This window comes from Vombatus ursinus, unplaced genomic scaffold (assembly GCF_900497805.2).
Source record: "Vombatus ursinus unplaced genomic scaffold, bare-nosed wombat genome assembly UNPS02014798.1, whole genome shotgun sequence".
Taxonomy (NCBI): Eukaryota; Metazoa; Chordata; class Mammalia; order Diprotodontia; family Vombatidae; genus Vombatus; species Vombatus ursinus.
In genome coordinates, this window is record NW_020954576.1 from 52,087,211 (window position 1) to 52,114,212 (window position 27,002).

At 36.4% G+C, this 27,002-nt stretch overlaps 1 protein-coding gene across 1 annotated transcript in view; it reads left to right on the forward strand.

Annotated features, from left to right (window-relative positions):
* Positions 1–5,585: 5,585 nt before the first annotated feature.
* Positions 5,586–27,002, forward strand: part of LOC114049435 — a 167,094-nt gene continuing 145,677 nt past the window's right edge. The window contains exons 1-7 of the mRNA XM_027870695.1: positions 5,586–5,722; positions 8,571–8,591; positions 21,944–22,180; positions 23,138–23,392; positions 23,569–23,853; positions 24,840–25,127; positions 26,692–26,970. Coding sequence (XP_027726496.1) covers positions 5,614–5,722; positions 8,571–8,591; positions 21,944–22,180; positions 23,138–23,392; positions 23,569–23,853; positions 24,840–25,127; positions 26,692–26,970 — 1,474 coding nt within the window. The 5' untranslated portion in view covers positions 5,586–5,613. The remainder of the gene's footprint in view (positions 5,723–8,570; positions 8,592–21,943; positions 22,181–23,137; positions 23,393–23,568; positions 23,854–24,839; positions 25,128–26,691; positions 26,971–27,002) is intronic.

A 27,002-nucleotide genomic window follows, 5' to 3' on the forward strand; every position in this document is an offset into this window, starting at 1 on the left:
TGGTCGTTCTTTCTCATATCCTGAGACTCCCAAGTGTTTAGGTCCATCAGACCAAACCCTGTATTGGAATGGATCAATTAGGACTCATTTTCCCAACTGCAATCTAACAGAACTCTTGGGGGGCATGGGACAATGAAAGGGGAACCTTACTGGGTGGTTAGATTAAGAATGGAATAGAGGTAGAACTTAGTTGCTCCCTTCTCTCTCTCTCACTGTAAAAGGTATGAACCATTTCAAGGCAATACCTGAATATTTAGCTAGTCATATGGCTAGAATTGCCCAGTACCTATGGGTTCCCAAACTTAGCAGCAGCAAAGTGAATCTGGGTAGAAAATATCCCCTTTATAGCTAAGAAACAGAGGCCTAAAGTGTGTAAATCAGAGAAATTTCCTACTTATTGCTCCTACTTATTATTCCTACTTATTATTATCTACCCCAGTTCCTAAAACCTAGAATGGAGAGGGCAATAGCAGAAAAAAACAGCCCATTTTTTCCTACCCCATTTCTCAGAGAGATTCATGGAGGACTGTGGGATGCAGTTGGACCTTTTAGCCTTTCTCACTTTGCTGCCTTAGTTGAAACAGAGAATCACTGGGTGAGTGAGTCGGGGTGAGGTTGCCTAAGATCATATTTTAACAGCCTTTTGCAAAAGAAGGAACTTAGAATTTGGAGTCAGAAAACCTGGGTTTGTAGCATAGCTTCCAATACTTACTAGTTATATGATCTTTAGCAAATTACCTAATATTTTTGAACTTTTGATGTTCATCTGTAGATTGGGGATGATAACACAGGTATAACCTAACTCTTTGGGTTAGGGATGGAATGTTCTTTGAAAATTGTAAGTGCTTTATAAATTTAAGCTATCATTATTCATGATGATCAAAATTGGGAATGTGTTGGAGTATGAAATACCTGAGAACTGCTCCCTTGATAGATATTCCCCAGGCATTGGGGAATCATATGATGACTTTGGAACCAGAAAGAGATAGCCATAGTATGCAAGGAATTGGAATGATAATCACCTGAGGGGCACACATGGCACATATCATTGGTCCAGGTGAACCACCATATCCAAGATATCACCTGCCAAGTATCAAAACAGGTACTGGCTGATTACCAGTGGAATGAAACCTAATCTACATTCATGAAGGGAATTCAGGGGCATGTCATGAAGGTATGTGATGGTTAATTTAGCAGTTTGGACACCTTGAATTTTTTGGGATCATCATCACTTCAATAATCACTCATTTCTGTTGCAAGTTAAGGTTTGTAAAATGATTTCCTTAGAACAATCATTTAAGTTATGTACAATGACTTATTACACTTACTTTAAAGATAAAGAAACAGAGACTCAGAGATTATAACTGACTAATCTGTGCTCCCATAGATGGTAAATAATATAAGTGAGATTAAAAACCCCTGATTCCAGGTAAATTATCATATGATTCAAGGTTCCAACCATCATGTTTACTTTCATTTTTACTTCCCCTGCAGTTTTTCTACTCTGGCCAATGTTTCCTATGGTTTTTTTTTTTAAATCTAACCATTGTATGACTTCTGGGAAGTCATTTAATCTCTCTGGGCTTCAGTTTCCTTTGCAACTAGAAGTGTTTTGAGGTTACTTCTTGTTTTAAATTTTATGAACTGGCTCCTTTATCCTCTGTGCAAAAATCATCCCCACTAAGCAGTGACCCAGTTCATTTTCCCTATCTGGAGCATCCTCCCAACTCTTGTCATTCAAAATACATCTCCCTCTTTCTTTCAAATTTTATTCAACACCTTTTAGAAATATTCTTTCCATTTAAACACTCACTCTAGCACTGCATTATTCAATCAATGTTTACATTAGTACACAAGGCACTATGCATGTGGGGAATGTTACAAGGATATATGAAAGAGTTCCTGCTCTCAAGAAACTCATAATAATAAGATGAGGAGTAGAGAGAAAGAAAAAAAGATAATAAGAAGATAAATATGCAATTAATGATATTTATGAATGTTGATGGGATGAATTCACCCATAAAATTGAAGTGGAGAGCAAAATGAATTAGAAAGGAGAATCCAACACTATGATTTTTACAAGAATATCTTCAAATAGAGATTCAAATATTCACAGAGAATTAAAATAAGGGGCTAGAGTAAAATTTATGCTTCAGTTAAAAAAAAACAAAAAGGAGTAGCAATCATGATCTCAGATTAAAAAATAGCAAAAAATAGACTTGATTAAAGAGACAAATAGGGAAACAACATTTTTCTGAAAGTTACCACAGACGAATTAATTTCAGTACTTAACATGTAAACATTGAATGGCTTAGTACCTAATTACTTAAAAGAAAAGCTAAATAAATTATGGAATAAGTATGTAATAAAACTATAATAGTGAAGGTCTTCAATATACCACTTTCAGAGCTAGGCAATCTAACCAATAGAATGAAAATATAAAATAAAAAATGAAAAGTTAAGAACCTAAATAATATTTTAGAAAAGTTAGAAATAGTAGACCTCAGATGTATATGTCACCTTTGCAAAAATTGACTGTGTATTAAGGCATAAAAATCTCTTAAACAAATACAGAAAAGCAGAAATACTAAACACACTCTTTACTGACAACAATGAAATAAAATTATATTCAATAAAAGGCCACTGAAGAAAAGTTTAAGAATTAAATAGAGACTAAATAACTTAATCTTAAAGAATGGGTGAGTCAAAGAACAAATTATAGAAATAATATGTAATATCATCATAGAAAATGACACTAATGAAACAACATACTCAAGTTTTTTAGAGGTAGGTAAAGCAGTCCTTGGAGACAAGTTATATCTTTTATACCTCTAAACATTTTCATCAACAGAAAAAAGAGAAAGAACAGATCCACAAATTGGCAACTAAAAAACCAACAAATTTTTAAAACCCAATTAAACACCAAAATAAAAATCCTAAATATCAAAGAAGAAATTAATAAAAACAAAAGAAAAAATACATGGAATTAATAAGTGAAACTAGGAACTTTTTGGTGGGGGGAGGGAATAGATAAATCATTAAGAGAGTGTAGGAGGAGGAATAATATCCAATGCATCTGGAAAAATAATTTGGGACCAGCTTGTATATGACTTTAACATCTAAACAGGATCAATTATATTTTATACTAAACACAATAGGAGGTCACTGCAGTTGGTCAACTAAGGAAGTCATAGGGTCAAGTCTACATTTAAAGAAAATTACTTTGGCTGCAGTATATAAGATGGACTAGGTTGGTGAGATACTTGAGGCAGGGAAATTAATTATGAGGCTACTATAATAATCTAGGCTAGAGATGGTGAAGGACAGCTAGGTGGTACAGTGGATAAAGCAGATAAATTCCAAGTCCAGTGGGCTTGGAATCAGAAAGACTCATCTTTATGAGTTCAAATCTGGCTTCAGACACTTACTAGTGTTTGACCATGGGCAAGTCACTTATCCCTGTTTGCCTCAGTTTCCTCATCTGTGAAATGAGCTGGAGGAGGAAATGGCAAACCACTCCAGGATCTTTGCCAAGAAAACCCCAATTAGGGCCGTGGATGGTCAGACACAATTGAAATGACAACAACAACAGAGGTGGTAAGGTCCTAAAACTGAGATCATAGTTGTGTGAGTGGAGAGAGGAGGTCAGATGTGAGAGATGTTGTGAAAGTATAAACAGCAAGATTTGGCAACTCATTAGGTGTATGGGGTGAGAGACAGTGAGGGATCCAGGAAACTAGCAATTACATGAACATAAGAGACTGGAAGAAAGGTGGTGCCTTCAAAAGAAAGTAGGAATTTTGGAAGAGGTGAGGATTTTAGGGCAAAAAACAAGAAGATTAAGAGAGCCAGAAAGAGACATGGACAAGCAGAAAGAGACATGGGCGACAATAGGTTAAATTTATTATATACTTAATTTTTTTATACTTAATTTTAATTTGTTTTAATTATTTAATTATATGATGTATATATTACATATTATTTAATTATATTAATTTAATATACTTAATTTTAATTTATTTAATTTATACTTAATTTTAATTAATAATACTTAATGTTTAAGTATTATATACTTAATTTTTTTAAGTGACCCAAGGTAACACAGTTTGCTCTTGGCAGATTGAGGACTCAAACTCATTTCTTCTAGCTGATAATACAGGATTCTTCCCACTACCACACCTCATGGGTCATTGGAAACCCAACCTAGGCATTGTTGGTTGGTCAAGAACAAAACCCAGAACTGAAAAACTTAGAAAGAATTTTAAGTCATTCAGCAGTGGGGAGAGCCAGAATAGGTGGCCTATTCCCCTGGATTCTCTGGAGTTTTTACTTTATATATAGTTCAAAAAAAAAGGAAGAAGGAAATAACAGCTGACCGGCCAACAGTTTTCAGATAAGACATGTAGGTAGCTTGAGATGTATAATGGGAGGAAACTCCTTACATTCCTTGCATCTTCAGTTCCCCTTGAAAGGTTTTTTGGAGAAGGATATCCTGAGTTAAGCACTAAACAAATCTGGTCTCTAAGCAATAAGTCTAGTTTCTCAGCCATGCAGGGCTAGGTTCAAACATGCATTAAAATTTTTCCACAGCATCAACACGAAAGCACAAAAAGGAACCCACACTTTAGAATGATGCAGGCTTCTCATTCACTCATCGAACAATTGACAGTTATGGAGGATGCAAAGCAGTATGGGTGAAATGCAAAAAAATGTACATATTTTATAAGTTCTCAGTTTTGTGGTTTGTTCTTCTTTTTATTCTAAGTATCCACGTATGGGACATTCTTAAGCTTGTTGGACCATTTCCCTCTGTTCATTCAAACAGCTCCTGAAATCCCACATCCTTTAGGAAATTCTCTTGGATGGATCAGAGGAAAGTTCCCAGATGACCCTGACTTATCTGACTGTAGAACCCTCTCTATGCATCTCTTCTGTTTCCCCAATGCAAATATACCCTCACCCCTAACATATGCATGATATTAATACTATTCATTATCTATTTATACATAGGTAAATATTTCTAGGGGTTTTCCCCCCGTTTCTCCCTTCCATGAGTATCATCGTCAATGAGAGATAATGTTTCCAGTGGGGAAGGACTAAATCTGTCTGAATCCTCTAGTACAACAGTTGTTTAGTATAAAATATTAGTACTAAAATAAGTTTTTGGATGAAAATTACCATGATAGTGATGATAAGGATGACAGATCAATCTTTGAGCTGCATTTAGACTCAGACCCTCACTAGATTGTAGCACAGATGAGTGACAATGTGTGACTGCATGGGTCAACTGAAAGTGAGTCTTGAAGTAGTGAAAGGAATGCCCCTTGAAAGGTGTAAAGCAGATGATTGGAATCTGAGCATTCTCTGAAATCAGAGACAGTTTCCTCTGATAAACAGGTACTAGAGAGAACTATTCTGTTATTGTAAGAGTTCAGAATCATAACAGGCCAAAGCAGAGGGGTGTGCTTAAGCAATTCTATAAGGAACTGTTTTTGGTTTCTCAGTGTTTACAGAAGAGGAAATGTTGGCTTACCATTAGAAGATGATACCTCCCACTTCTCTTTTGCTCATTCTAGCAGCTTTATTTTGAAAAGTCGCTTGGTACCACTATGAATGTATCCTGCTTCTGAGATCCAGGCTGATCTATCACTGAGAGAAGGGCTCTTCCCATTTAGCCTGAATCTGATCCTCATGCTTCTTTGGATATCACTGTTGATTCTTGGTGAGTAAGGTGTATCCTGGGTGGGGCAGCTCAGATGTTCCTTGATCCCATATCTCTCTGACAGACTTGGGCAGCCTGGGACAAACAGAGATTCTCCTCAGGAAGATTTGAAGCTTCACCTTTCTATATGAATCAAGTCTGCATGGACATGGCAAGGCAGGAAGCAGGAGAAACTGGGCAGATGTAGGGTACAAGGAAAACAAGAGGAAAATGAGCAACTTTAATGTTTCAGAAGAAACTCCAGTCAGTGCCTTTTGTTTGATATGCATGTCTCCTTTTGAATTTAATAGCAAACTTTATAAGCTCATCAAAATGGGCTTTTCTTATTTAACCACCAAGTAGCCTCTGACAACCACTTACTTCCTAAGGAATTCTCCTACCTTCCTCAATTTTTCAACCAGGTGATCTGAACACACCGTGGTTGAGCAGAAATGCTGAATCAGCACTGTGCTAGTTATTGTTACCTTCTGAAAGCCATTGACATTTTAACCCCAAGCTCTGCTTTTCTATAAAGGATGGTGCTTTTTGTCTCAAAGAAGGGGAATAAGAGTTTATATAATACCTATTATGTGCCAGGTGTTGTGCTAAGAATTTTTTTAAACAAATATTATATCATTTGATTTTCGCAACAACCCTGAGAGATGGGTGCTATTATTATCCCCATTTTACAATTGAAGAAACTGAGGCAAACAAAAATAGCAACCTTGTTCAGTGTCACAGAGGTAGTAAATCTGAGGTTAGATTTGAACTCAGGTCTTCCTGACTCCAGGTCTAGTGCTCTATATATCAAATATATCTTGGGATATATTGTAATCAAAGAGTTTACCCAATCAAAATTATCTATGAGACTCTTCTCACTGACTGACTGACTGACCTTTCTTTGACTATATTCTATGTCAGTGAGCACTAGACCTGTGACCCTGATATAATGGAGATATTTATCCCAGGAAGAGAATATACATGTGGGAATAATGTCTGTAGTGTTTTTACTCAGCCTACAATCAATAAAAAAAAAGAAATACTACTTAAAAAAAGGGGGGGGCAGCTAGGTGGCTCAGTGGATAGAGCAGTGACCCTGGAGTCAGGAGGACCTGAGTTCAAATCTGGCCTCAGACATTTGACGCTTACTAGCTGCATGACCCTGGGCAAGTCACTTAACCCCAATTGCCTAGCAAAATACAAATAAATAAATAAATAAATATAAAAAAAACAAGGAACTCAATACATAATAATACATACAAACATTACCAAGTAACTGAATTCTCTGTTCTTCTAGAACTGGGAAATTCTTGCCCCACTAGACGGAAGATTGATAGGGACTCAGGAGTTCCAGTACATAAACAGTCCAAATCCTCCCTTGAGTAGACAAAAGAGTGTAATTTCCACCCACAAGATTCATACTTTCTATGTGACAAGTCAGCAGATGCAGACACAGATACTCATGAAATAGGGCCTCCAATCAGGCATGGCACCATCTCCAGTCATCCTGATCTCTATCTGGCCTCTGGACCCAGATGGCTCTGGAGGAGAAAGTGAGACTGGTGACTCTGCACAGCCCTGCCTCACTTGAATCCAATTCACTTGCATGTCATGGCATCACCTCTTTGATGTCATGGTCCTTCTCGAGAAAGGACAAACAACAACCAGTCAGGCACACCATGAGGCCCTGATCAGGGACCTGGTATGAACTAAAATTCAAGTTGGCACTTTGCTTGTCGGACAGAACCCCTGACCTGGTCTGGCCATGTCACCCAACTTGTGGAGTTGATAAGAAAGGACTCTAAGTCCAATTGACTTTGTGTCCTTCTCTGAATATGTCTGACACTTCCCCTCTTCACCTCCTGCCACCACCCCCACCCTCAATCACCATTATTTCACTCTTAGTGTAGAGGAAGTCTAGACAGAGTGAAAGTGAGGAAGCATGACATTTAGTACGAAAAGAAAAAATTATTCAGAGAAAGTGGTCTCCCTAGATACAAATCTTGAGGATGCAGTGAATTGAACATCTTATAAAAAGACCATGTCCTAGACACAAGCTGGGAAATAGCTTGTGGACGCGAGCTCCAGATGGGACCTTGCTGTTCAGTCATTTTTCAGTCATGTCTGACTCTTCATGACCCCATTTGGGGTTGTCTTGGCAAAGATACTGGAGCGGTTTGCCATTTCCTTCTCCAGCTCATTTTACAGATGAGGAAACTGAGACAAACTGGATTAAGTGACTTGCCTAAGGTCACACAGCTAGTGTCTGAGATCAGATTTGAATTCAAGAAGAGGAGTCTTCACGACTCCAGGCTCAGCATTCCATTCACTGCACCACTTAGCTGCCCTAAAGGGGATTTAGATTTGATGATTTCATTTTTCCACAGGAAGGAACTGAGGCCCTTAGAAATGAAACAATGTGCTCAATGTCACTTACTAGTTAGTGGCAGATCCAAGAACCAATCCATGCACATCTCCATCCACTACAATCCACTGTCCTTAGGTCAGGGCACCTACTTAAAGAAAAGATCCCTTTCCCAGGGCTGAGGCCAGGAGGAAAATGAATGTGAGTAAAGAGAACTTGGAACCAACCCCTCCTCCACTGTACTTTGCTGAATTTGTACTATTCAATGTGAGGGTATCTCAGATTTGATGACCAGAACCTTTAAGGCGAGTGTTTTCTACTAAGTTGATAAGTTCTAAACAGCTGCTTGGTATTTGCCTTTTTTGTTTTGCCTGAATCAGAGGGATGGAGGAGGAAGCAGCATGGTCAAGGGAGAAGCTAAGGATATTCTTAGAAGGCTAGACACTAAAATAAAGGTTGGGAATCTTTACTTTGTCTAACTTCTTGTTTTTCTTCTTTTTGCAGTATCTGTCGATAGACAAGCATGTAAGTTCCCCTTTTCTTTGTCCTTCTGGGTTTCTGGGCAGCATGGACATTGTGACCCTCATGAAGACTTATCTAAGGGGGTCTTGTTTCTCCCAGCCCTTACTGGCTAAGGATTGCAGGGATATGAAAGTGTTGCCAGTTTTCTCATTGATCCCTGGACCAAGGTGGGGCTACTGTGTGCTCACAAGCACCTGTTCTCTGCTCATGTTATACTCATTGAACAGATCCCATCCTGAGCTTTTCAAAATCTTTGTGTTTTGGTCCTTTTAAGAGGAAGTCTGATGGCAAGGAAGGAGACAATTCTAAGTGGCATAAAAGTGTTTTGCAAACCTTAAAATATTATATAAATCATAGTTCTTGTTGCTGTTACTGCTATTTTTTAAAATGAGTTTTTATTGATATTTTCTGTCTCTTACATCTTCATAATATCCCATATATCCCTCTTCCTTGCCATATGACAATATTTGTTAGAGAGGGGAAAAAAGTCTGTATAAATGATGGATAAATTTAGAAAGTCTGAAAATACGTGCAATGCGCAACAACTATGGACCTCCCACCTCTACCAAGGGGTAGTAGGTTGAGGGTGTCTTCTCAGATCTTATTTGATTTGTCTTGGTGTGTCATTGTTCTTTCCATTTACATTGTTATAGTTACCGTGCACGTTGTTTTCTTGGCTCTACTCACTTCACTGTTCATCAGTTCTCAGAGATATTTTCATGCTTCTTTGTACTCACCATATTCATCATTTCTTGCTTCTTTTTGTTTGTTTGTTTTTTAGGCAATCGAGGTTAAGTGACTTGCCCAGGGTCACACAGCTAGTAAGTGTCAAGGGTTTGGTCTGAGGGCAGATTTGCACTCATGTCCTCCTGACTTCAGGGCCAGTGCTCTATCCACTGCCCCCATATTCATCATTTCTTACAGCCAATTAGCACTCTGTTACATTCATGTACCACAAACTGTTTAGCCACATTCCAACTGCTATCTACTATGTTTCCAATTTTTCACTATCACAATAAGTGTTGCTATAAATATTTTGGACTATATGGGAACTTTTTTCTTATTTTTCTTTTTGATAGTTTCCGTGGGGTGTGAGTCCAGCAATTCAGTTTCGGGTTCAAATGGAATTTAGTCATTTTGCATAATATTGCTTTCCAAAACGTTAATACCATTTCCCAGCTCCACCAACAAATTATTTATCTTCCAGCAACCCCTCAAACACTGACTGTTGCCATTTAGGGGAGTCTTTTTTGTGCCAATTTGTAGGGTGTGAGGTGAACGCTCAGAGTCATTTCAATTTACATCCACCTTATTACTAGTGATTTGGAAATTTTTTTCATGTGGTTGTGAATGTTTTGTGGTCCTTCTTTTGAGAATAATTTGGTCATATCCTTTGATCATTGATCTATTGGGAAGTAGCTATTAGTTTATACACACACAAGCACACATACATGTACTCTGTGTGTGTGTAAATATATATACATATACAGATATGTATGTGATTTTTCTTCATTTCTTGGATGCCAAACTCTTGTCAGAGAAATCTAACACTAGATTCTTTTTTTCCCACTCAACCACTTCCTTTCTTATTCTAGATGTATTAATACTGTCCATGCAGTAGCTTTTCAGTTTCAAGTAATCAAAACTGTCTATTTTATCTTTTGTAATTGCCTCATTTGCTTATTTGGTTTAGAATACATCTCTAACCCATAACTGTGAGAGGTACACATTCTGTTTTTCTTCTAATTTTATTCCAGTGTGATCATTAATACTAATGTCATATATCCATTTAGAATGTATTGTAGAGTGTGATATAAGGTATTATCTAAGCTAACTTGAACCAGAGCGATTTCTCATTTTCCCAACAGTTTTTGTTTTTGTTTTTTTGTTTTTTGGGGTTTTTTTTTGTCGAGGCAGTTGGTGTTAAGTGACTTGCCCAGAGTCACACAGCTAGCAAGTGTTATGTGTCTGAGGCCAGATTTGAAGGTCCGGTCCTCCTAACTCCTGACTCAGGGTCAGTGCTCTATCCACTGCGCCACCTAGCTCCCACCCCAACAGGTTTATTTTTTGTTTTGTTTTGTTTTTTGTTTTTTTATCAAATGCAGAGTTTTCCTCTAGGTAATTTATGTTTTCCAAACAATGGATTACTAAGTTCTATTGTTTCTGAATCTACTTTGTCTAGTTTGTTTCATTGATCTGTCTCTCTGTTCTTTAACCAATACCAGATGGTTTTGATGACTACTGCTTTATAACATGGTTTGAGGTTTAGAAGTGCTAGTCCCCTTTCATCCTTACTTCTATTCATCATTTCCCTTTATATTCTAAATTCTTAGTTTTTCCAAATGAATTTTGTATTATTTTATCAAGCTCTGTAAAGCATCCTTTTGGTAATTTGATCGGCATAGCATTAAAACAGTAAATTAATTTTGGTAACATTGTCTTTTTATTATACTAGTATGACCTAGCCATGAGTATTAAATATTCCTCCAGCTATTTAGGTTGTTTTTTAACTTTTTAAGGAGTGCTTTTCAGGTGGATCTATACAAGTTTGTGTGTGTGTGTGTGTGTGTGTGTGTGTGTGTGTGTTTTGTTATTATTATATAGAAACACTACTGATTTTTGAGGAGTTATTTTCTAGCCTGCAACTTTGCTGAAGGTATTAACTATCTTGATTAATATCTTTGCTGATTTTCTGGGATTTTTAAAGTAAATTATCATATCATCAGCAAACAGAGATAGTTTTATCTCTGCTTTACTTGTCTCTATTTCTTTAATTCCTGCCTTTTCTTATTGTTATTTTTAGACTTTCCAGAAACATCAAACAACAGTGGGGAAAGTGGGCATCTTTGCTTCATTCCCGTATTTATTAGAAAAGGTTCCAGTATATTCCCATTGCATATGATGCTGGCTTTTGGTTTCAGATAGATGCTTTTTATATTTTTGTAGTCCCTCAATGCCTATATTTTGTAGGATTTTTAGCAAAAAAAAATTAAATAAAATAAGAGTATTATACTTTGTCAAAGAATATTCTTTTTCTGCATCCATTGAGATAATCATGTGATTTTGGATAATTTGTTTTTTGTTGTTGTTGTTATTCAGTTGTGTCCTACTCTTTGTGATCCCATTTGGAGTTTTCTTAAAAAAATTACTAGAGTACTTTGCCACTTCTTTCTCCAGCTCCTTTTACAGATAAGGAAACTAAGGCAAATAGTGTTAAGTGACTTGTTTAGGGTCACAAAGTTAGTAAGTGTCTGAAGTCAGATTTGAACTCATGAAGATGAGTCTTCCTGATTACAGGACCAGCACTCTATTGACTACACCACCTAGTTGACCCAGGTTTTGCTTTTTAATATAATTAATTATGTTAATTGTTTTCCTATTGTTGAATCATCTTTACATTGCTGATATAAATCCCACTTAATCATACGAATGATTTCTTGGATAAATTGCTATAATCTGTTTTTTTAGTTAATTTATTTATTTTTAGTTTTCAACATTCACTTCCATAAGCTTTTGAGTTTTACATTTTCTCCTCCTCCCTCTCCTCCCCCCTCCCCAAAACAGCATGTAATCTGATACAGGCTCTACATATACATTCTTATTAAGCATATTTTCACATTAGTCATGTTGTAAAGAAGAATTAGAATGAATGGGAGGAACCACAAGAAAGAAGAAACAAAACAGAGAAAGAGACAGAGACGGAGACAGGGAGGGAAGGAGCAAATAATATGCTTTGTTCTACATTCAGACTCCATAGTTCTTTCTCTGAGTGTAGATAACATTTTCTATCATGAATCTTTTGGAGTTGTCTTAGATTTTTGTATTGCTGAGAAGAATTAAGTCTATCAAAGTCAGTCATCACATAATGTGGCTGTTACTGTGTACAATGTTCTCCTGGTTCTACTCACTTCACTCAGCATCAGTCCACACAAGTCTTTCTATGTTTTTCTGAAGTCAACCTGTTCATCATTTCTTATAGCACAATAGTATTCCATCACATTCATATACCACAGCTTGCTCAGGCATTCCTCAATTGATGGGCATCCCCTCAATTTCCAGTTCTTGGACACCACAAAAAGAGCTGTGACAAATATTTTTGTACATGTAGGTCTTTTCCCCATTTTTATGATCTCTTTGGGATATAGCACTAGAGGTGGTATGGTATGCACATTTTTATAGCCCTTTGGGCATAGTTCCAAATTGCTCTTCATAATGGCTGAATCAGTTCACAACTCCACCAACAAAGCATTAGTACTTCAACTTCCCCACATCTTCTCCATCATTTATAATTTTCCTGTTTTGTCATGGTAGCTAATCTGATAGGTGTGATGTGGTATCTGAGAGTTGTTTTGATTTACATTTCACTAATCAATAGTGATTTAGAGCATTTTTTCATATGATTATAGATGGTTTTAATTTCTTCTTCTGAGGACTGCCTGTTCATATCCTTTGACCATTTATCAATTGGGGAATGACTTATATTCTTACAAATTTGATTCAGTTCTCTATGTATTTTAGATATGAGGACTTTATCAGAAACACTGGTTGTAAAAGTTCTTTCCCAGTCTTCTGCTTCTCAATTTAAAGTAATCAAAATTATCCATTTTGAATTTCATAATGTTCTCTATCTCTTGTTTGGTCATAAATTCTTCTATTCTCCATAAATCTGACAAATAAGCTATCCGTTGTTTTCCCAGTTTGCTTATAGCATCTTTATATCTAAATCATGTACGCATTTTGATTTTATTTTGGTGTATGGTGTAAGATGTTGGTCTATACCCAGTTTCTGTCAGACTATTTTCCAATACTCCCAACAGTTTTTGTCAATTGGTGAGTTCTTATCCCAGAAGCTGGGTTCTTTGGGTTTATCAAACAGTAGATTACTATAGTCATTGACTACTGTGTCTTGTGTACCTAATCTATTCCACTGATATATCACTCTATTCCTTAGCCAGTGTCAAATAGTTGTGATGATTGCTGCTTTATAATGCAATTTAAGATATGGTACAGCTGGGCCACTTTCCCTAGCATTTCTTTTCATCAATTCCCTTGAGATTCTGGACTTTTTCTTCTTCCAGATGAATTTTGTTATTATTTTTTCTAGCTCTGTAAAATTGTTAGATTGGTATGGCACTGAATAAGTAAATTAATTTAGGTAGAATTGTCATTTAATTATTTAGATATGACTTTATTTGTGTGAAAAGTGTTTTGTAATTTTGTTTATATAGTTCCTGGGTTTGTTTTGGCAGGGAGACTCCCAAATATTTTATAATGTCTACAATAACTTTAAATGGAATTTCTCTTTCTACCTCTTGCTGTTGGGATTTATTAGTAATATATAGAAATGCCAATGATTTATGTGGGTTTATTTTATTTCCTGAAACTTACTAAATTTGTTTATTATTTCAAGTAATTTTTTTTTGCTCAAGTAAATTTTTACTTGATCCTCTAGGATTCTGTAAGTATACCATCATATCATCTACAAAGAGTGTTAGCTTTATTTCTTCTTTACCTATTCTAATTTCTTCAATTTCTTTTTCTCCTCTTATTGCTAAAGCTAATGTTTCTAGCACAATATTGAACAACAGTGGTGATAATGGACATCCTTGTTTCACCCCTAATCTTATTGGAAATGCTTCTAGCTTAGTCCTATTTCATATAATGCTTACTGATGATTTTAGGTAGATGCTACTTATCATTTTAAGGAAGGCTCCTTTTATTCCTATGTTCTCTAGTGTTTTTAATAGGAATGGGTATTGTATTTTGTCACAAGCTTTTTCTGCATCTATTGAGATAATCATATGGTTCCTGTTAGTTTTGTTGTTGATATGATCAATTATTCTGATAGTTTTCCTAATATTAAACCAGCCCTGCATTCCTGGTATAAATCCTACCTGGTTGTAGTGTATTATTCTCATGATAAATTTTTATAATCTTTTTGCTATTGTTTTATTTAAAATTTTCACATCTATATTTCTTAGGGAAATTTGACTATAATTTTCTTTCTCTATTTTGACTCTTTCCAGTTTAGGTATCAGTACCATGTTTATATCATTAAAAGAATTTGGTAAGATTCCTTCTTTACCTATTTTCCCAAATAGTCTATATAATATTAGAATTAATTATTCTTTAAATGTTTGATAAAATTCTCTTGTAAATCCATCTGGCCCTGGAGATTTTTTTCCTAGGGAGTTCATTGATGGCTTGTCCAAATTCTTTTTTTGAGATGGGGTTATTTAAGTATTTTACTTCCTCTTCTGTTAATCTGGGCAATTTATATTTTTGTAAATATTTATCCATTTCACTAAGATTGCCAAATTTGTTGACATACAGTTGGGCAAAATGATTCCTAATTATTGTTTTAATTTACTCTTCATTGGTGATGAATTCAATTCTTCCTTTTCATTTTTTGATACTGGTAATTTGGTTTTCTTCTTTCTTTTATTTAAATCAAATTAACCAAAGGTTTATCTACTTTATTGGGTTTTTTTCCCATAAAACCAACTCTTAGTTAGTTTTATTTATTAGTTCAATGGTTTTCTTGATTTCAATTTCATTAATCTCTCCTTTGGTTTTCAGTATTTCTAATTTAGTATTTAATTGGGAATTTTTAGTTTGTTCTTTTTCTAGCTTTTTTAGTTGCATGCCCAATTCATTGATATCCTCTTTCTCTATTTTGTTCATATAAGCATTTAGAGATATAAAACTTCCCCTAAGAACTGCTTTTGCTGCATCCCATAAGTTTCGGTATGTTGTCTAATTATTGCCATTCTCACTGTAATTTTTTGACAGGATTTTGTTTAAAATTTTAAGTTAGTCTTCACTAATGTTATTGAACAATAGTTTTCATACCATGTTTTATCTTTTCCTGGTTTAGGTATTAGGACTATATTTATCTCACAAAAGGATTCTGGTAGGATTCCTTTCTTTCTCAATTTTTTAGAATAATTTACAAAGTAAAAATAATAACCATTCTATAAAAGTTTGATAAAATTCTTCTGTGAATCCATCAGGTCCAGGAGCTTTTTTTTCCCCTTTGGTAGTTCCTTTACAGCTAGATGCATTTCCTTTTCTGGATCAAGTTATTTAAGATATCTATCTTGTCTTCTGATAATTTGGGTATTTTATATTTTGAAGGTATTCCTCTTTCTTTGGGTTTTTAAGTTTTGTTAGCATATAACTGCATAATATATTCTGATTATTCCTTTTATTTTTTCTAGTTTTGCTATGGCTTCACCTTGTTTATTTGCTTTTTTATTGATTTGATTTTCTGCTCTCTTCTTTTTCATCAGATTAATTTGTTTAAATGTAACTGAATTCATCAATTTATCCATCAATGTTAAAAAAACAATTTTTAGTTTCATCATTTCTATGTTTTCTTACTCCAAATTTGTCTATTTCTAATCTAATTTTAATATCTTCTCTTTATGCTAATTTTTGTTTTATTTATTTGTTGATTTTCTAAGTTTTAAAAATGTATATTTAGTTCATTACTCTTCTCTTTTTTTTTATTTTGTTAACATATGACTGTAAGAATGTCATTTTCCCCATGAGAATTACTTTAGCTGCATTCCAGAAATTTTGGTATGTTTTTTTCCTAATTATACTTCTATATCATTATTAATTGTTTCTATGATTTGTTCTTTAACTCACTCATTACTTAAGATTACATTGTTAACTTCCCATGTGGGTTTATGTCTTTTGTTTATGGTCCCTCAACCAGTTTTTACTGTTATTGTCTTATGGTCTGGAAAGGATGTCTTGACAATTTCTGTCTTTCTACATTTCTTTGCAATATCTCTATGCCATAATACATGATCTAAAAGTTCCATGTGCTGCAGGGAAAAGTATGTGTGTCAGGGTGTGTGTGTGTGTGTGTGTGTGTGTGTGTATTCTTTTGCTGTTCCATTTAGAAGACTCTGGGAGTTTTTTAACTCTAATTTCTCAAGAAAAAATATTCAGTTCCATGTTTTCTTTTTTATCTTTCTGTTACACTTATTTAAAACTGATAGAGGGATATTGAATTCTCTTGTCACTATCATGTTACTCTCTATGTATTCCTGAAGCACAAGTAGTATTTCCTCTATGAATTTGGGTACTAAGGCATTTGGAGTACAAGTTTATTACTGATATTGGTTTATGGTCTGTGGTTCCTTTCAGCTTAATATAGTTTCCATTTTTGTCCTTTTCAATTTTTTAGCATTTGTTTTTGCTTTGTCTAATAGCAAGATACTGCTTTTTTGGATTCAGTTAATGTACACTCATTTTTCTTCTGTTCCTTCAGTTTTTTTTTATTTTGTGCTTATCTTTGGGGTTTTTTTATGTGTTTCTTATAAGCAACAGATTGTAGGGTTTTGTTTTCTTATTCAGTCTGTCACTTTTTTCATTTTATTGGAATTTAAATCCATCTACATTTAAAATTATGAGTTAGATTCATATTTTCCTTCATCTACTTCTTAAATATTTTAAAGTTATGATTTCCCTCTTCTGCTGTAAACACAGTGTTATGTTCCTTAAGTTAATTTGCTCTTTATTTTTAAGATGGCCTTATTCCCACTGGTTCTCTTTCCTTCACCCCTCCTCATTTATTACCCCTTTCCCTTTAGGGTTTTGCTCATTAGTTCCTTTCTCCTGCTTTTATCTAGTTATATATTTCTTTTCCATCTTTTTTCCTCTCAGTCAGGTATATTTCCCCTTTCTCTCCTTCCCTTCAGATTGTCCTGTTCATTAGGGGTTTTTTATTTCATTTTTTGCACCTCTTCCCGAAAAGGTTTTCTTTCACTCTCTTCTTTTTATGCATCTTATCTTTCTGTTTATTCTAGACCTTCACTCTGTTCCTGCCCCCTTATACTCTTTCATATTGTAATGGGAGAAACATCCACAAAGAAATATTCACCTGTAGGCAAATGTCACCAGGTTCTGTCCATAATCCTCTCTCTGCCTCTTCACTCTTACCTCTTTTATTTTATGGTGTTTAAGTTTTTTGTCTTGTGATATTCTCCAGGGAGACCTATGATCCTCATAGGGTCTTTGAGATCAAAACTATATGTTTTGCTTTCATAATGAGTGTATTTTCTTTTTGTGTTTTTGTTTTTTATTCCTCTTCTTCTAGATGGTCTTTCACTTCTATATATTTGCATTTCCAACCTATTATTCTTTTGTTTCTTTGGTGAGACTTTTCATTGCAAATTCAAGTTTTTTTTTTCCTATTCATTTACTAGACCTGGAGACCATATTTCCTTCTGTTGTTAATGTTACCTCTCTTGATTTCATTTACTTATGTTTCAGATCTTTGAGTTCTCTTTTTCCTGAGATCTTTGGTAACTTCAGTCTTATTTTACTTTATTGCTCACTTTCTGACTCTCTCCCCTTTGATAATGAAAAGATTAAGTGAATGAAGATTTCAACACACATCTGAATGGATACTTCATAGAGTTTTTCAATCAGTATGTATGTATGTATGTATACACATATACATGCATGCATGTGTGCACACATGCAAGTGTGTGTATGACAGACTATACAGATAGACAACAAACTGTGAGCACAGTTAACCACTTCCAATTGTAGTTCACATGAAAACTCCTCAGTTTCACAGAAAAATGAATTTTGAAAACTAGAAATTTCTTATGTTCTTTTCAAGGTCCAAAAAATGCTGCTGGAATTATAATTTGAGCTTGGAAAATATGTCTGCTACAAACTTGTATGGAAATAGAGTTCTAACTTCTTGTTTTAACTTTTGAGAGCACAAGAAGTATATAAAGCTATTTGACATTACTTGTGATTTAAACAAAGTTAGTTGTCCTTGAATTGACTTTGCTGCTGCATAAATTTCATGAATAAGTATGGTTTTGCCTTGTAGTTTTAGGTTGAATTCATTAAGAAACATTATTAAGTCTGCAGCAAAAGCTAATTCCAAAACTATTTATTCAGTGTTTGATAATAGTGGTTATGGGCTGGTCTCCTCATTCAGAAAATGTTCAATCTTGATCTTATACTTTAAGAAAAAATCATAATAATGTTTTTTCTCTTCCTTTCTTGCTTTGACATAGTGGGTATGTACTGGTAACAAAAAATAAATAAATATCACACTATGATACATGTGACACTCAAAATGCTGTTGAGTTATAACTCAATCACTTTAATTTGTAGTGTGCTCATTAGCAACAGAAAGCAGTAAGCATTTCATATATGGTCTCTGTTACAACTACTCAGCTGCCATTGTAGCCAGAAAGCAGCCATAGAAAACATATAGATGAATAAGTATGCCTGTTTTCCAATAAAACTTTATCTATAGGCTCTGAAACTTGAAATTCATGGAATTTTCAAGTCTCATGAACTATTATTCTTCCTTTGATTTTTTTCCAACCATTTAAAAATAGAAAAATCATTCCAAGCTCACTAACTATATAAAAACAAGTGGCAGACCAGATTTGGCCTGCTGGTCAAGAAAACCACACCCAAGTCCTGTGTTTTGGTGATCCTTGAAGACAATTAGATTCTAAAGGAACACCTTTCTTTTTTCCCATTAGAAAGTAAACACTTCATGCTCAAATGGACTTAATTTTCTCAGATTCTCTTTACTAATGTGTTTCCATTTCAAATATCCTATTCAATTCTTGTTTGCATTTCAAAGTTTCTTTTCAGTTGTGTTTTATGCCTCCTCCCCAAGAATGTTTGAAAGTTTTCTATTCTATTTAAAAGCACATTTTCCTTATGGTATAAACTCATTTTTTTTCAAAGTAAGTTGTACTTGATTGAAAGTCTGTATCTTTTGCTTTTCAGTATAGCATATTCTAAGATATCCTCTCTTTCAGAGAAAATACATCATAATTATGTGCAATCTTTTTTTTTTTGCTTCCTTCTTAAAAAATTTAATTTAATTTTCTTGTTCCATTTTAAGTTCCAAACTGTTTCCCTCCCTCCCTTCCCAACCCACACTAGAGAAGGCCACTATTTAAGATAGATAGAGAGATATATACATACATACATACGTAAAACCATACTGTGCATACTTCTATTTACCACTTCTTTCCCTGGAGGTGGATAGCATCTTCCTTCATAGGACTTTTGTAGTTGATCAGAATATTTATAGTACTTAGAATAACTTAATCATTCACAGTTATTCTTCAAACAATATTGCTGTTACTGTATACAATATTCTCTTGTTTCTGTTCATTTTCTCTTCACTATTTCATGCAATTCTTTCCATGTTTTTTTTTTCCCTAAACTCAACCTGTGCTTACAGCACAGTAGCAGCCCATCACAATCATATACCACAAATTGTTTATCCATTCCCCAATTTATGGGCATTCTTGCAATTTTCAGTTTTTTACCACCACAAAGAGAGTTGCTATAAATATTTTAAAACATATAGGTTCTTGTCCTTTTTTCTGATCACTTTAGGAAACAGACCAACAGTAATATCAATGAGTTAAAAGGTATACACAATTTTATAACTCTTTGGGCATAATTCCAGATTGCTCTCCAAAATGGTTGGAACAGTTCACAGTTCCACCAATATTGTATTAGTGTCCCAATTTTTCCACATCCCCTCCAACATTTGTAATTTCCCCTTCAATCATTTTAGCCATTCTGATAGGTGTGAGATGACAGCTCAAAGTCATTGTGTGCAATCTTGAATGTGGCTCCTTCATACTTGAACTTTCTAGCTACTCTACAGTATTTTTTTTCTTTCACTTGGAAGCACTTGATTTTGGCTATTACATTCTTGGGTACTTTTTGATTGATGAATTCTATTTTCACATTTCTGATTCCAAAAGATCTAGTAGTTTACTTTTGTGTTTTGTTGTGTTTTGTTTTTTTTTTTAAATATGATGCCCAAGGTTTTCTGTTTGTTTGCTCATAGTTTTAAGGGATTCTGATGATTCTTAAATGATCTCTCCTAGACTAGTTGCTAGGTCAGTTGCTTTTGATAGTAGATACCTTATTATTTTCTTCTCCCCCCCCCCAATCTTTTGATTATTCTAATATTTCTTGCTGTCCATGAAGTTATTAACTTCTGTTTACTCCAGTCATTTTTTTTTTACAAATACACTACTTGAGGGAGGATTCTGCCTTCTCTTCTAAACTACTTATTATTCTTTCATCTTTTTCCTCTAGACTCAGAGTTTTAATTTATTATTTCACTTTTAATCTCTTAATTTTTTCCAGCTATTCTTATAGTTCTTCTGGATAAGTAATTTTCCCCCCTTTGGAACTGAGCTTATAGTTATAGACTTACTCTTGTCTTCTAGTTTTACCTTTCAGACTTTTCTTAATCCATTACATTTCTTCATCATTCTCAGTATTTTCATCCACTTACTCATGTTTTCAGTATAATTTCTTGGCTCAATTTCTTGGTTTCTTTCCATTTGGTTGGATAGACCTTGTTTAGTTCTGTCTCTGGATGCCACTGTCATTACTATTCTTCATGAAGTCATTGGTACTAAGTTCCACCCTCTGGCTCAACCCCTGGTTTCTGTCTCAATTTCTTTTCATGGCCAACTCGGGGCACTGGTCTCAATTAGTTCATCTCCTTTTCCTTTCCCAGACCTCAATTAGGAATTGGTTTCATCCCCTTCAGTGTCCCACACAGGCCCAAGTCAGATGATGGATATTAGAGTAGACTCAGCCCTCCTATCTGGGTCCCTAGTGTGACACCTAGGCATGGAATTGGTGTTCTATTCTGCTGTGGCTCCCTGTGCTTCAAGCAGGACTAACCTGGACCCCCTCTTCCTATACAATGGCTTACAGGGACTGGTTTTTTCCCCTACTTCTGTTATGACAAGCCAGGGCTAGAATCTGAGCCTGACACGTAGTCAGTGCTTTTACCATCATCTTTTTTTTGGTGGGGGCGGCTAGGCAATGGGGTTAAGTGACTCACCCAGGGTCACATAGCCAGTAAATTTCAAGTGTCTGAGGCCAGATTTGAACTCAGGTCCTCCTGACTCCAAGGCTAGCGCTCTATCCACTGTGCCATCTAGGACCATCATCTTCATCAATAACAATAATAATTTTTATAGAGTATTTTAAAATTTGCAAAGTCCTATACATATGTTATCTCATTTGATCCTCATAATAACTCTGTGAGGAAGGTCTGCTGATCAATTGATCTGGCATTAGGAGGTCCTTGATTTCTATAATGACACAGGTGTGGGGAGAGGAAGTGGGGTGAAAAGAGGAATAGAGGGAGAGAAAGGCATTTACAACCATAATTAAACCACAAGCTATTGGACTCCAGCTCAAAATGGGATGGGGCCAACACTCTTCTATTTCTTCCCCATCACACATTTCAAGAAGGGGGCTTCAGACACTAAAATCTTAGACCTTCTTTCTTTATCTTCTTTGTACAGCTGCTGCAAAGAAAGTTGTGGTAATACCAAGTCCTCCATGGACCCCTGTTTTCAAAGGGGAGAAGGTGACTCTGACCTGCAATGGACCCCATTTGTTAGATCCAAAGAAATTGTGGTGGTTCTACGAGAATGAATGGCAGAAGAGTTCAAATCCTCTTGAAGTCACAAAAGCTGGAGAGTACAGATGTGAAATGGACTCATCCATTAGTGATCCTGTGCACCTGATATTTTCTAATAGTGAGTAAACAATGGAGTACAGCCTAAGAAATCACATTCTTAGAAAATAACTTTGAAGTGCAACTTCCTACAGGGAGGAAGAAATGAAAAAGGTGGAGATGACCTTAGGGATTTTAACATTGTACACACCATGACATTAAGAGAGGAGTTAGAGCTGGGGAGCCATTCTGCTCTCCTCAGACCATGTAGGTAATGGATATCCTCAGGTGACCAGGCAGATACGGACTACTCTTAACTGTAGGTAGAAGTATAGTAGTGATAACAATAATAACTAGCATGTGTATAGCACTTTAAGGCTTACAAAGTGTTTTATAACCTGTGTCCTTGCGGGCTGGGTCTCCAGGAGGATACCAGAGACAGGGATTCATGGGTGATACATGAAGATCCTGGATGTAGGAGACTTTAGGGATAGCAAGGGAAACTGGAATCACCTTGCATAGGACCAGAGCATGTGGACTTGATGAAACAGAGTGACGAGAGAGGAAACAAAGATCACTACAGATTAGAACTGGAGAAAGGGGAAAATTCTGAATATACTCCTGGGAAGAGGGCAATAAGATCCAAAGTCTATTCCTCACAACAACCCTGGGAGGTCGGTGTTATTAGTATTCCCATTTTGTAGATGGGGAAACTGAGGCAGACAACGATAAGTGATTTACCCAGGGCCACACAGGTAGTAAGTGTCTTAGTTTGGGTATGAGCTTGAGTCAATGAAATTCCCTTTCTAGATACAGAGATGAATAAGGGAATTTATCCAATATGATGTCATCTGGAAAAAAGGTCATCCTAGAGTGAGAGAAACTGGTTATATAGATGGGTTGTGTGAGGAAACAAAGAGGGTGAAACCAGAACCCTTCAATATATAACAGGTAATCTATGGGCCTTTTCTTTTTAGAGATGGTCAGAAAGAGGAAGGGCCAGTAAAAGGTAAACTGAGTCCTCTATTCTATCTTACAGATGAGCTGGTTCTTCAAATTCCATACTATGTGTTTGAAGGAGATGAATTGCTCCTGAGATGCCAAGGACGGAATGATGTAAAATTCACAGATATTTCATATTTTAAAGATAAAAAGGCCCTTCGTTCTGTCAGAGAAAATTCAGTGCTCTCAATCTCTCATGTAAATTCAGATCACAGTGGTCTGTATTATTGCAAGGCCACGAAGAACAGATGGTATCAGTACACGTCAGAAGAGGTAAAGCTCCACGTCCAAGGTAAGAGCTTCAGTCTTGGGGGAGAGGTGAGGGGAGCTCATGGATGGAGCATAGTAAGGAAATGAGATGGAGTCATCTGTTGTCTCTTCATCCGTTCAGCTGGAAACACAAGACATGTCACCCCAGGAGCTCTGACACTCACTGTCCTGGGCACTGTGTTTGCCTCCTCTCTCTAGAATTGTTTCCACCCCCTAAGCTGAAAACCACAACCTCCCAGCCCATCGAGGGGACCCCAGTGACCCTGAGTTGTGAGACCCAGCTCCCTCCACAGAGGTCAGACACCAAGCTGCACTTCTCCTTCTTCAGAGATGACAGAGTCATTGTATCAGGCTGGAAGGAGTCTCAGGAGCTCCAGATCCCAGCCATCTGGAGGGAAGACTCAGGGTCATACTGGTGTGAGACAAAAGCAGTGACTCAGAATATTCAGAAACAGAGTGACCACATGAAGATCAGTGTGAAAAGTGAGTGTCAGTGATGCAGGGCTGGGATTGAGAGGTGGAAGGAAGGGCAATGTCACCATTTTGGGTTTCATTGCTAATGTCCTTTCTTTGTCTGTTTGAGAATGGGAGTTGTATCAGGGAGAGCCAACCAGAGTTCCTAGGGTTCCACCCTTTCTCCAGTGGGACATCAGTAAGAGACAACTTGAATTTCAGTGCTAACAATGTTTCCACTTCTATAAAACTACTTTTCTTTTTAAACCATCAAATCAACAAACCAACAGAAAGGAAGCAAGCATTTACAAAGTACCTACTATGTGCCAGGCAGTGCGCTAAGCACTTTAGTAATATTATCTGATTTGAAACTCATAACAATCCTGTGGGATAGGTGTTATTATGATCCACATTTTACAGCTGAGGAAACTGAAACAGACAGGAGTTAAGCAACTTACCTAGGGCCATAGAGGTAGCGTCCTGATTCTAATCTCAGCTCTCTATCCACTGTACCACCTAACTGCCTGAAACAGAGAATATTTTATTAAACATTTACTAAGTGCCTAGCACTATATTCTGTTCTGGGAATAATACAAAAGATTCAGACATATCTCCCACCTAAAAGCATCTGAGAGATACAGGCAACAATCATATAATTTAATCCTGAAATATATGACCTTTACTCTGAAAAAGAAGAGATGGGGCTGGGGGATGGAGAGGGAGACAGAGGCAGTGACTAAGAGAAATCAATCTGGTGGAGTCAATGAAGTCTTTGTGGAGTGGTTGGAGCTTGAATAAGGGAATAGACTGGATCTCACTGCCCTCTTCCCAGGAATATATTCAGAATTTTCCCCTTTCTCCAGTTCTAATCTATAGCGATCTTTGTTTCCTCTCTCGTCACTCTGTTTCATCAAGTCCACATGATCTGGTCTTATGCAAGGTGATTCCAGTTTCCCTTGCTATCCCTAAAGTCTCCTACATCCAGGATCTTCATGTGTCACCTTGTGTTCACCCAGGAATCCCTGTCTCTGGCATCCTCCTGGAGATCCAACCCCCAAGGACACAGGTGATTGAAGGAGAGAAACTGGTCCTCACCTGCTCAGTAGCTGAAGGCACAGGAAATATTACATTTTGCTGGCACAAAAATGCCACCAAAGATTGTCTAAGAAAGAAGACACAGTCTTCATTGAAGGAAGAGTTTATGTTCTCTACTATAAAGAAGAGTGATGAAGGGAGTTATCAGTGTGCCGCCGACAATAACATCAACACCATATTCAGCAGGACAGTGGTTATCACTGTGATGAGTGAGTTCTACTCCCCCATATCTCACCCCACCAATGTCCATGTGGGAGAGTCCTCATGGGGTTTTAAGGAGGTTCTAAGGGGCTCACAAAGACCAGAGCTGTAGAGGAGATATGAGAAGTCACTGAGAGAGAATTTGAGAATCAGTACATGGGTGTTGTTTTGTTGTTATTGTTGTTGTTCAGTCACTTCAGTTGTGTCTGACTCTTTATGACCCCATTTTGGGTTTTCTTGGCAACAATACTGGAATGGTTTGCCATTTCCTCCTCTAGCTCATTTTACATAAGAAACTGAGGCAAATAGGGTTCAGTGACTTGCCCAGGGTCACACAGCTAGTAAGTGTCTGAGGCCAGATTTGAATTCAGGAAGATGAGTCTCTTTGATTTGAAACCCAGTGCTCTTTCCACTATACCATTTAGCTGCCCCTAGTGTCTGGGTAGAGATCCAGAAAAAACATTAGCTAGAAATTAGAGAATCACAAAATCACAGAATCTCAGAGTTGGACAGGACCTCAGAGACCATCTGTTCCTACCAATATTGGAACAAGAAAAGCAGCTGTAACATTATTTGATAAATGTTCATTCAGACTGCTTAGAGGTCGTCAATGAAGAAGAAACTACTGCCTCCTAAGAGAGCCCATTCCACTTTTGGATGACTCTCATTGGAACGATCTCCCTTATATCAAACCTAAATTTGACATGTTGCAACTTCCCTTTCCCTCTACAAACGTTTCTACCTTCTGGAGGCAACAAAACAAAATTAATGCAAATAATGTCTCTTCCAGAGATAGTCCTTTAAATGCTTGAACTATTATCATGTCAAGCTAAGCCTTGTCTTCTCTGGGTTAAACACCCTTAGTTCCTTCAATTATTCCATAAATAAGATTATCTTGAAGTCCTTCACCATCCTTCCTATGGACTCTTTCCAGATTATCAATGTCCTATGTTGCATGTCATGCACAGAAATGAATCCAATACTCCAGATGTGGACTCATCATGGAGAGAATAGTGGAACTAGCATCTCTCTAGCCTTATACATGATACTTTTCTTAATGCAGTCCAACATCAAATGAACTCTCTTGCAGACTACATCAAACTATTGATTCATATTGAGCCTGTGGTCCACTACAATCCCTGTATTCTTTTCAGTTGAAATGATCCCTCACCATGCTTCCTCTGTCTTCCATTTCTGAAACTGACTTTTTTTTTTAACCTAAGTGTAAAATTTAAATTCATCTCTATTAAATTTCATCTCATTCAACCCAACATTCAAAGTTCGTGAAATTTTTTGGATCCTGACACTGTCATTGGGATTAGCTAGCTCTCCTAGCTTTCAGTCACCTGCAGTTTTGATTAACATATCATCTATTCTTTTATTGAAGTCACTGATGGTAAAAACAAAATTGTCAATAGGAAATGTCCCAGCATAAGATCTAGAATTTGGGGACTATGGAAGCCAGAAATTTCTATGGAGAAATGTTTGTGATTGACATCCTTCAGCTATGGGGTTCATGGGCATATTTCAAGACTAGAACCACCCTCTGATATGTTTCATTATCTCCCTCAGTTCCAGTGTCTCGTCCTTTTCTCACCCTCAGTGCAGTTGGGATGCAAGCTGTTGTGGGGGAAGTGTTGGAGTTTCGATGTGAAGTCCTCAAAGGTTCTGCTCCAGTCTTTTATCAGTTTTATCATAAGGGTTTAGTCTTGAAGACAATCTTGGCCCCATTTGGAGATGCAGCATTCTTTAACCTCTCTGTGACAACTGAGCATTCTGGGAATTATTCCTGTGAGGTCAACAACAGCTTCAGTAGCCAGTTCAGTGAGACGCTGGAACTCTCTGTCTTGGGTAGGTTAGAAGTTCTGGGATCCATTCCAAAA